The 10,045-nt window shown below is 53.2% G+C and overlaps 1 protein-coding gene across 1 annotated transcript; it reads left to right on the top strand.

Annotated features, from left to right (window-relative positions):
• The first annotated feature begins 3,038 nt into the window (after positions 1–3,038).
• Positions 3,039–9,977, top strand: TOR3A (torsin family 3 member A). The gene is made up of 6 exons (XM_033067942.2): positions 3,039–3,367; positions 3,690–3,803; positions 4,418–4,683; positions 5,240–5,415; positions 7,308–7,432; positions 7,871–9,977. The coding sequence occupies exons 1-6, from the start codon at positions 3,055–3,057 to the stop codon at positions 8,113–8,115; spliced, it is 1,239 nt and encodes a 412-aa protein (XP_032923833.1). The 5' UTR covers positions 3,039–3,054; the 3' UTR covers positions 8,116–9,977.
• Positions 9,978–10,045: the final 68 nt, after the last annotated feature.

Raw genomic sequence — 10,045 nt, 5'->3', positions numbered from 1 at the left:
CTAAGTCTCTCTCTCCTCCTCCCCTGTCTGTCTCTCTTGAGTTCCAGCATGTGGTGGGCTGAACGTGTGAAGTGTTTTGCTGCTGCTGTCTCCCAGTTACTTCTCTACTAATGGTTGTCAATGGCATTTACTCCAGTCGTGGATGTCCAGGAAATGCAGCTTGTTTGCCAGAGCGTTGTTGGAAATGAGAGTGTCCCAAAGGGATACAGAAATAAAATGCACCTAGATTGAGGTGGTCTTGCGTCCCATGGCCCTGCATCTATCTGCTGAGCACATGGGCTGAGCCCTTGGCAAGTGTCCCAGGAGCTGATTCCATGGAGCCAGGGATGGATACTGGGTTGTGAGAGGTGTCTGTAGAGCTGGCAGGTGTTCGTGGCTGCCTTTTGCTAAGCTTTTATTGGGGTGGGGCAGGTCACTGCTCCCCTGAGAGCAGAGCTTTACTCAGTCAGTTTTTCTTACTGCCCCAACAGTGAGTGTTTCAGAGGCAGGAGGTGAAGCACTTTTGAATTCAGGGATCTTTGACTTGCTCCATAGCATCAACTGGTGGTGTGAAGCCTGCTTTTCTTTAAACTAGAGTTTCTCACTTGAAACTTTGGATTTCAGCATTGTTAAATTCTGTATTAACTGCTTTCTGAGATTTATTTTGAGGGTTTTGTGGGGGAGGATGTTCTGGGGTTTTTTGTTTCCTACCATTGTGTGCTGACAGTAACTGTTCCTTTCCTCCATCTCTATTTTTGAGGTACCAATTTGCTCAGGGAGCAGGACAGGATTCTTGCTTGTGTATGAGCAGTTCAGCAGCTACAGATGCTTTTAAATTCTCACAGGCAGAAACTGGCAGTTTGGAGAGCTGTTGTTTCAAGCACTTTGTTGTGCTGCTGCTCTGTATTTTTGGAGTGGTTGGCCATAGTAACAGAGTGAGAACTTGCATAACTGGGAGATTTTAGTGTTTCTGATTATGTAATGAATGTATTTTACAAAAGAATAAACGCAAACAACTTTGACCCAATGGAGAACCAAAGGGTGTTGAAAATAAGCCCTTTCTCTGAAGTCCTCAAATCCTTTCCCTACAATTTTTTAATTGAATCTAATAATTAGGAAAATAAGTCTTTAGTTCATATATCCCAAGTATGGGACCGGTGATTTGTTCTTTGTAGAATCTCAATATTTTTAAGAGATGGGGATAAGAGAGGATTTTGTGGGGAAAAAAAGGAAGGAGGGGAAAGGACCCTTCTCATACCCTTATTCTAGATCTTTCTTTTATTTAGTAATGTAATCCAGAGCTGTGTTAAACTGAACTCTGGAGAGAGGCTCTTCTCCCCCTGCCTTCTGTCAGAGTGTAGAGATGGATGTGCAGAAGAAATTGCTGTATGGAAATGAGGGGCAAATAACCTAAAAGATGTGTGTATGGCATTTCCCTAGACAGCCTGTAAATGAAAATCTGGATTGTGAGGTTCCCTCTGGGTGTTTGTTTGTCCCAAGCTTCATTGGGGTGTGGAATAAGCCAGGTATAACCATTTCTTGTGGTGCTGTTTTCTCTTCCGACAGCAGCTGAGCTGAGCTGAGCTGAGCCAAGGTGCTGGAGTTTTAATCAGGTGGTTGCTGCTCACCAGGACTGACTGCTTGGAACCAGCTGTAAGTGACAATATGAGCATCCTCCCCTCAGCTCTAGGGCTGTGCAGGTCCCTGCAGTTGCCTCTGCTGCCAGACTTGCCTCAAGATCAGCAAACTGCAGTTTGGGTTTCAGCAGAGAAAGGAAAAAAACCCATGTGCTTCCTAATCCCCCTCCACAGAATTCCAGAATGACTGGGGTTGAAAAGGACCTTAAAGGTCATCTTGTTCCAAGCCCCTGCCATGGCAAGGACATCTTCCACCAGACCACATTGCTCCAAGCCCCATCCAACCTGGCCTTGGGCACTTCCAGGAATGGGGCAGCCACAGCTTCTCAGGGCAGCCTGTGCCAGGGCCCCCTAAAAAAGTTCTGATTTTCCTTCTGGTTCTTACTGTGTGCTGCACTGGGGCAGGGCTGACATCCCGGGAATTGTGCCATGAGCTCATGCAGTGCTGGACAGTCAGTTTATCCTTCAGAATTTTCTTTTTTCCTTTGGAACATGTAAGCATCTATTTTTTACGACATCTGTCCCTTTTAATAAGCTCTTTTCAGCTAGAGCAGTTAGCCGGGGTGGGCAAAATTTGAATATTCCAGCTATGACCTTTTTTATAAATGTGTATAAATGCTTGAGGTGCCTCAACTAGTTTTCAGAAAGGCTGACAGCAGTTTATTTTGCTAAGGCTACAGCAAGTTTGATTTTTAATTCATTTACTTCTAGTTCTGTTTAAGGTGTTGCAAGTGATGTTCAGGTTAAGGCCTCACTGTTTTTGTAGCTGGAAGGGGCCGTTTTGTTAGTATCTTAAATGCTGCCGTGTAGTATTTGCAGGCACCTGTAGATGGTGATGCACTCTGCTGCATGCTTGGGCTGCATCCCTCCCTCCACTTTGACCAGGGAATTACCAGGCTGGATTCATTCTATCTATTCTATCCTTCTTACTTTTATTTTTCTGAGCATGTGGGATAACCTTGAAATCCTTTTCATTTCCGAAGCACTTCGGCCTTGGTCTCAGTTAGGATACCAAGACAGCAGGCAGCAACCCCAGCCTGGACAGCCGTGCTGGATTCACACTCTGCTCCCTTGTTTCTGCCTCTTATTTTTGTGTCCCCTTTGACAGGACCCTGAGGAACAGCTGCCATTTGCTCTTGCGTCTGTGGCTGCAAAACCTCAGCCGAGCCGCTGGGCTCATTTAAAAACACATTATTTGCCTTCCCCAGGCACTCGAAAAGCGGTGTCGGTGATCTGCCCCTCCGGCCGTGTCTCCAGCTCCTTCCCCTCCCAGCCAGGGCCGGCCGGGCCCGGGGCGGGGCCGGAGCCGGAGCCTCCGCCGGGGTTCGGTTCCGTGTGGCCGGGCCCGCTCCCAGCGCCGCCCCAGGAAGTGAGCTCAGCTCGGCCCGCGGGCCCAGCGCAGCCCTCAGGGCCACTCCGCCCGGCTCGCATCGCTGCCATGGGCCAGCCCCGGCTCCCGGCCCGCCGCGGGCTCGGCGGCTGCGTCCTGGTGCTGCTGCTGCTCCTGGGCGGCTCGGGCAGCCCCGGCACAACGCCACCGCCCCGGCCGCCCTGGGCAGAGGAGCAGGGACCCGACCCCGAGGGGACACCGTGGGGCACGGTGAGGTACGAGGCCGTGAAGAAGCATTTGGGAGCTGTGGGTGCTCTCTCCAAGCAGTATTGGCAGTACTTGGCGTGCAAGGTGTGGCAGGAGGGCTGCGAGGAGGGAGAGAAGCAGCGGGAGAGAGAAGGAGAGACCGGTCCCATCCTAAGTAAGCACCTTGCTCTGTTCTCTCCCTGCCCCATGCCCAGGTCCGGACACTGCGGCGCTGCCCTTCCTTCCCGAGGGTTGCTGCCCTAGGTATCTCCGTCCTTGGCAGGGCTGAGGGGAGTGCTCTTGGGCTGTTTGGGCACTCGGGGCCATCTCGGACCAGCTGCTGCCAGTTCCGAGCTCATTGTCCCTCCTCACAGCCAGGGTGGTGTCCATGCACCTGGGAGAGGGCTGCCCGGAACAGGGCTCTGCTGGGCGTCTGCCCCAAATGTAAAAAAGCCACTTTCCTGGAGCCTCTCCGCTCAGACTGCTCCCGTTTCCAGGCTGGGGCTTTCCTCTGATCGGCCGGGATTACCTGGAGATCCTCTCTTCCTGGTACTGCAGCTTCGGCAAGTGCTGCGAGACGGGAGACTGCAGGATAATCAACAACATCACAGGTAGGGGCTGTCCTCCTCGTGTGGCTTGTTTTGAGGGGTTTTTTCCTGTTGTTCTAGAAAGTGATGTTAGTAAAGGGCTTTTGTGAGTGGGGTGCTGAGCTCAGTCCTGTGTCCCGTTTGAAGTTCTGAGACCAAAAGAGAGTTTGTTCATTACTGTACAGCTTAACTTCTGTAGCTTGCCACGAGCCCTGCCTGCATCCCATAGCTTCCAGGCATATGCAGTGGGATCCAGACTGGCCCAGGACCCTGCCCTAGGCTGGGAGGGCACACTGAGACCTATGTGTAAGCCATGAGTAGGTATCTTTGTGTTTTGCTGTTCCTGAGACTCCTGGTATGCAAACGCTGTGCTGGGAGCTTGGGAGGGCCTTGGGGCATCAGTAGTCTCTGCTGCTGCCAAACATCTCCACCTCTTCCTGAAGGAAAAAAGGAGTCAGTGAAAGATTTGTGTCTTTTTGGGGCCAGAGGCTGATGTAGGCAGGGCACAGGCAGCCTGTGACTTCAGTGCCACTTCTGAGTCCTCTTAGCCAGGCAGCCCTGCCACGTTTTCTCCTCTTATTCCCACCTGCAGTAGCTGTGCTGGCTGTGAAGGCTGAGCTCGTGCTCTCTCTGTGCAGGGCTGGCGGCAGACCTCAGCGGGCAGCTCCACGGGCAGCACTTGGCCAAGGAAGTGGTGGTGCAGGCGGTGCAGGGGTTCCTGCAGAGCCCACAGCCCCAGAAGGCTCTGGTCCTGTCCTTCCACGGCTGGTCTGGCACAGGGAAGAACTTTGTGGCTCGGATGGTGGCCAATCACCTGTACCGGGATGGGCTGAAGAGTGACTGTGTCAGGGTGTTTGTCTCCCTCCTCCACTTTCCACATCACAACTACGTGGACTCCTACAAGGTGAGAGCCAACAACATGGTCCAGCTGCTGGGCTGGGGTTCATGTCCTTCCCAGCAACCATGTGGGACAGGGGCTTGGATTTGTGAGTGAAACTAGGTCCCACAGTGCTGTCCTGGTTACTGCTGAGAAGTGTTTGCACAGCCTCAAGGCTTCCCCCCTCTCCCACTCAGCCCCTGAGCTCAGTAGGCTGAGGTGTACAAGAAGTTTGGGACACAGCAAAGACCTGAGCTCTAGCACCAAAGGAATATTCCACATCGTTTACTGTCATGCTTAGGAATAAAAGCTGCAGGGAGAGTGTTTGGGGCAGGAAGCCATTGCTCAGGGACTGACTGGGCATCAGTCTGTTGGCTGCCTTTGCACCACTTGATTTCTTTCTTTCCTCTTTCCTTCACTTAATAAACTAATTTATCTCGCCTCACTCATTTTCCTGCCTTTTCTCTTCCTATTCTCTGCCCTGTCCTGCTGTGTGGGAGGGGACAGAGCAGTAAGTGGTGCTTGGCTGGGTTATCCTAGAGCATTCCAGGGGTTCCTGACACTCCTCCCTGCTGCTGCACAGGTCCAGCTACAGAGGCAGATCAGTGAGACCCTGCAGCGCTGCGGGCAGCCCCTGCTCATCTTCGACGAGGCCGAGAAGCTGCATTCCAGCCTCCTGGATGCCATCAGGCCCGTCCTGGCTCAAGATGACAGCAAGGGCCAGGTGGATCAGCAGAGACCCATCTTCCTCTTCCTCAGGTGATTTCTGGTCCCCCAAAGGGATGGGGAGGAACCAAGTTGACAGTATTTATCCCCAGAGGTGTGTGATACAAGGGGCTGAGGCTGCAGGGGAGGGCACAGATACCTTGTTCTCTCATGGTGATTTCATCCATGTTCAGTTTTACCTATGGATGCAGGGGCATTTGCAGGAGGAGCTGAGGTCCAGCTCAGTTGGGACACATGAGCCAGTGTCTAGACTTGGAGGCAAGGAAGCAGAGTCAGTTAGCATGGTGTCACCCTGCCTAGCTGAGCAGGAGATGTCACACTCCAGGGTGCAAAGCTGGGGCTGAAGGTCTTGGTGGGACGTTCCTGTGTGCTGGGAGCTAGGGAGTTCCCACTGCCTGGCTGTGGCTGCAGACTGAGGTGCTGTGAGGCTGATCCTGGCGTCAGCACAGTCTGGTTTAGTTGGTGCCTTTCCCAGGAGTTGGGGTACACATGCACCCCAGCCCTGTCTCTGGGTGGGATGCAGCTGAAGGGAGAAATGGGACATCTCAAAACCAGGATATGAGGCAGGCACCTGACTGAAGTGCCCCTAAAGTGTGAGAGATTAGCATCCTGGGCCCCCTTCAGTTCAGGAACTGCAGCCTTGAGCTTGGCTCTGGCAGGAGCTGTTCCTACTGGTGGGAGATAAGCAAAGTATTCCTTCTCCACCTCCCACCATCTAGGCAAGTGTTCCAGCTTCCAAGCTTGGTGGTTCCCTCCGTGAGGTTTCCCTGCCTGTGGAGGACCTGTCTGTGTGCCCAGTGCCTGTGGAACTTGCCACACTTCAGTTCCACCTGCGTGGAAGGAGCTGAGTGGAAGGGGCAGGTCCTGCCCTGTTGCTCAGCACAGGGTGGACGTGCTGCCAGCTGCACTGGGCTCACCTTGTGTCCTGCCTGGAAAGCAAGCAGTTTGTAATCCCAGAGGTTTCATCATTCCTGGTGGCAGTGTGACACTGACCTGCTTTAGGAGGGATGGCTCTGCCCCAGAGCTCCTGTGGACACTGGCATGGTCCTGCAGCTTTGCCCAGATGTGGGAACTGGGGGTGGGGTAGGACTGGCTACCAGTCAAAAGTGGCTGTTTCTGCCGAGTTTGGGTTGGGAGCAGGATCAGCACAAGCTGTTTTCTCCCTGACAAGGGGTGGGGGCATGGTGGGAAACCATGGTGACTTTTTAATTTTCCCTGCCTTCCATTTGGGGTCCAGAGCCTTTGACATGAGGATGGGGGGCAAGATCTGTGCCTCCCACCCACACAAGCTCTGCATCCAGCTGGTTCCCAGTTCATTGAGGCATTCAGGGCTGGGAGCAAAACCCTCACCTGCACTTGGAGGGGGGAACACACCTTTCCTGGACCGGCTTTCCTGGGACCCTCAACAGCTGCCAGGACCTTGCAAATCCCACCACAGAGCTGTCCCCATGGGTGTCTGGAGAAGTCCTTAGGTGGGAACTGTGCTGCTGCTTTGTCCCAGGGGCAGAGGATGCTTTGCCAAGTCCTGGGCTGCACTTGAATCCCTGCCCTAGACCTTTACTTCCAGTGGGACTCCTGCCACGTGCTCTGCCCTTTCACCTGGACTTTGTGGCTTGTTCAACGTTTGGTGTGGAGCCAGGTGTCACCTGTGAGGTCGATAGCTCCCCAAGCCAGGACAGGGGATTGAGGGAGGTGGAGGATTCTACTGCCCCTGGGTCTGAGCTGGCACAATGGCAGACAGCTCCATTGATGCCTGTGAAAAGGGGCTCTTTGGGAAGAAGGCTGGCTCTCCACATGCTGATCCTAGACAGCAAATCCTCTGTTGCCAACAGAACTATTGGGGCCTGTCTGCAGGGAAGGTGCTGGCAGCTCTCAGCATTTCAGCTCTGGGGGAAATGTTGAGTGATTTCCCTCTGTGCTCACAGCAATCTTGGTGGGAACACTATCAATGAGGTCGCCCTGGACTTCTGGCGAGCCGACCGGGCACGGGAGGAGATCTCCTTGGAGCTCCTGGAACAGCGGCTGCGGCAGGAGCTGCAGGATGCTGCAGGTAAGAGCTGGGCTTGCTCAGGGGGGTGCTGGGCAGCTGCCTGCAAAGCTGCCCCTCTGCACTGTCCCATCCACTGTGTGTCACACAGGACTGTGTGTGGGCGAACAAGCCCTCACTCCTGGGTTGTTGACAGTGAGAGCCGTTGCTCCCTGTGAGCCAAGGCACATGGGGAGGGAGAAGGCCCCTTCAGCCCTGAAAATGGCTGGGGACAAGAGGCAGCTCAATGTCACAGGGCTGTACCAAGGCTTCTCTGGGCTCCAGGCATCTCTTGGCACGATTCCTTGAGATGCTCTGTACTCAGAGTGCTGAGCAGCTCTGCACAAGTGGGTCCCACCACCCACAGCTGGATGAGCCCCTCGGAGCCAAGCCTGGCCTTGCAGAGGGATGATGCTCTCAGGTGAAGTTTCTGAGTTTGCCTGGTCTTGTGTTCTGCTTCAGAGAATGCCCACAGCCACCTCCTCAGAGAGAACCTCATCGATTTCGTGGTGCCATTCCTGCCTCTGGAATACCAGCACGTGAAGCTCTGCGCACGGGATGCCTTCCTGGCCCGTGGGCTTCCCTACACCGAGGCAACGCTCGACAAGGTGGCCCAGATGATGGTGTTTGTCCCCAAAGAGGAGAAGCTTTTCTCTGCACAGGGCTGCAAATCCGTGTCCCAGCGCATCAATTATTTCCTTCCTTGAACACGAGGTGGGACCACACGTATGCTGAAGGTGGTTCTGCACTCTGAGAGCTGCTCTCTTCAGACAGGATCAGAAGTGGCTGACCAGCCACGACTTGCACAGGGACTTAACAGAGACTTAGACCCCCTGTTACTCCCAGAGCTGTTGCAGGGAAGGAGGTGCATCCCTTGCTCCTGGGATGTGGAGACAGCCTGTGCTTGGTGGTGTTTGGAGTCTGTCTGGTGTTTTAAGTCCCTTCTTTTAGCTGGCAGTAGCCTGAAGGGGTGATGTGGTTCTGCTGGCAGATGCTGTTCCATGTGAGTGAGGACCGGGAATGCCCAAGTCCTTGGTTTGTTGCTGTGTGGTGAAGGGAGGCCTTGGACAGGCTGGTCCTGTTGAGACAGCATGGCTGAAGCCACATTCCTGTCCCCAGTTTTCTCAGTCACTTTACAAGGTCACCCAGAACTGTTTTGCTGGAGGTGAGTTTTTTCCCTTTGTTGCTCTCATGCCTTTCTAAGGTGTCTGCTGCTCAGGGACACAGGGGCCAGGATTGTAGTCTGTGCAGGGAGAAAAGGACTGAATAATCTCCTCTGGAGATGCTAAATCCATAGCTCTCACCACAGAGTGTCCACCTCTCGCTGGAGTCTTCCGTTGTATGGAAGCAGCTGCTGGGGTGAGGGGAACTTCTGCTGCAGATATTTTTCTGAGTGGGTTGGTGAAGAGCCCATTTCCTTCACTGCAAAACCAAAAAGGGGAGAGAACTCTTCTGCAAAGGGCAGATGAGGAGGATGGCTGAAGCATCAGGCTGCAGTAAAATGAGAGTTTTCGTGGATGCAGTGGAAGCTTGGTTTTTTCCCTTTCTTTTTTCGTTACTCTCTTCAGTACATTTCATGCTATGGTTTTTTGGCTGGTTATCAGCATTATTATTATTACTATTACAGGGGTCTGTTTGCTGTCTGGGTAGTCAGCAGGTGATAAGTGCAGCAGCTCCAAAAAATTTCATCAGTGTTACGGGAATCACTCTGTGACCTCTGGGTCAAAACTCCCTTCCAACAGGGCTGTGTTGGCGAGGAGTGAAACAGCACCTGCCAAGGACAGGGCTTGGCTTCCCAGCCACCCCACAGGGAGACCTTTGATCTATTTTAAGCTTTGACCCATTTTGCAGTGCCACTGATGAGCGGCACGACCTCTGGGAAAGATTGACCAGACAGACGTGTCCGAGCCCTGCAGACTTTGAGTCCCTGCTTCCCTCTGGGCATGCTGGCTCCGTTATCTAACAAGGCTTCATAGTCCAAGGCAGAGATGAGCCAGCTGCTTTCCCACTGCTCAGCCAGTGCAGGTGGCTTAACCCAGCTGTGTGCAATGGGCTTTCAGGCTGTGCCAGCATGCATGTGAGGCATTTCTGAGACTTGGTTTATGGTTAATTTGCAATGTCAGAAACCTAGGAAACATTGGGGGCAGTGCCTCCAGCTGAGGCAGGGAGGTTGCTGCCTCACAGGACACAACTCGGATTGTTTGGTTACCTGGGCAGAAAGTTTAGCAAGATGGTTGTTGAAGATTAGTTGCCAAAAGGTTGTGTGTAAGCCAGGATACCGTGGGATTTTTTTGTAAATGTGGAGAAGTGTTCAGCTGGGCTAGGCTGCCACAGGCTGGGGTGGCAGGAGGGCGGTGGGGGACTGGTTTGAGGTGGCCACGGGAGCAGCTCTGGCTGCTGAGGCAGTGCTGGTGACATTGCCGAGGGTGAGGCAAGAGCTGAGTGTGTGTCACACTTGGGTGAGCTCTGATCAGCCCTACAACAGCAAGAGCTGCTCTGTGACCACACCAGGGCAACAGTCTGCTTCTAAATACATACCACATAAATAAAGATACTGCTTTTTTTGCAACCTTGTGTGATGTCATTAAATTATTTCTTTTTAACATTTTTTTCTACCCAAATGAATGAACTTCTGGT

The sequence above is a fragment of the Catharus ustulatus genome, chromosome 9 (assembly GCF_009819885.2).
Source record: "Catharus ustulatus isolate bCatUst1 chromosome 9, bCatUst1.pri.v2, whole genome shotgun sequence".
Lineage (NCBI taxonomy): Eukaryota > Metazoa > Chordata > Aves > Passeriformes > Turdidae > Catharus > Catharus ustulatus.
Note: the sequence above shows the minus strand (reverse complement) of the source record. Positions and strands in the feature narration are given on the sequence as shown.

Bases quoted from the DNA above. Each gene is read 5' to 3' on its own strand.
- TOR3A (XM_033067942.2), top strand. From the start codon at position 3,055: ATGGGCCAGCCCCGGCTCCCGGCCCGCCGCGGGCTCGGCGGCTGCGTC. The intron at 3,368-3,689 runs GTAAGCACCTTG...TCCCGTTTCCAG, and splicing joins AGAGACCGGTCCCATCCTAA to GCTGGGGCTTTCCTCTGATC. The intron at 3,804-4,417 runs GTAGGGGCTGTC...CTCTCTGTGCAG, and splicing joins GATAATCAACAACATCACAG to GGCTGGCGGCAGACCTCAGC.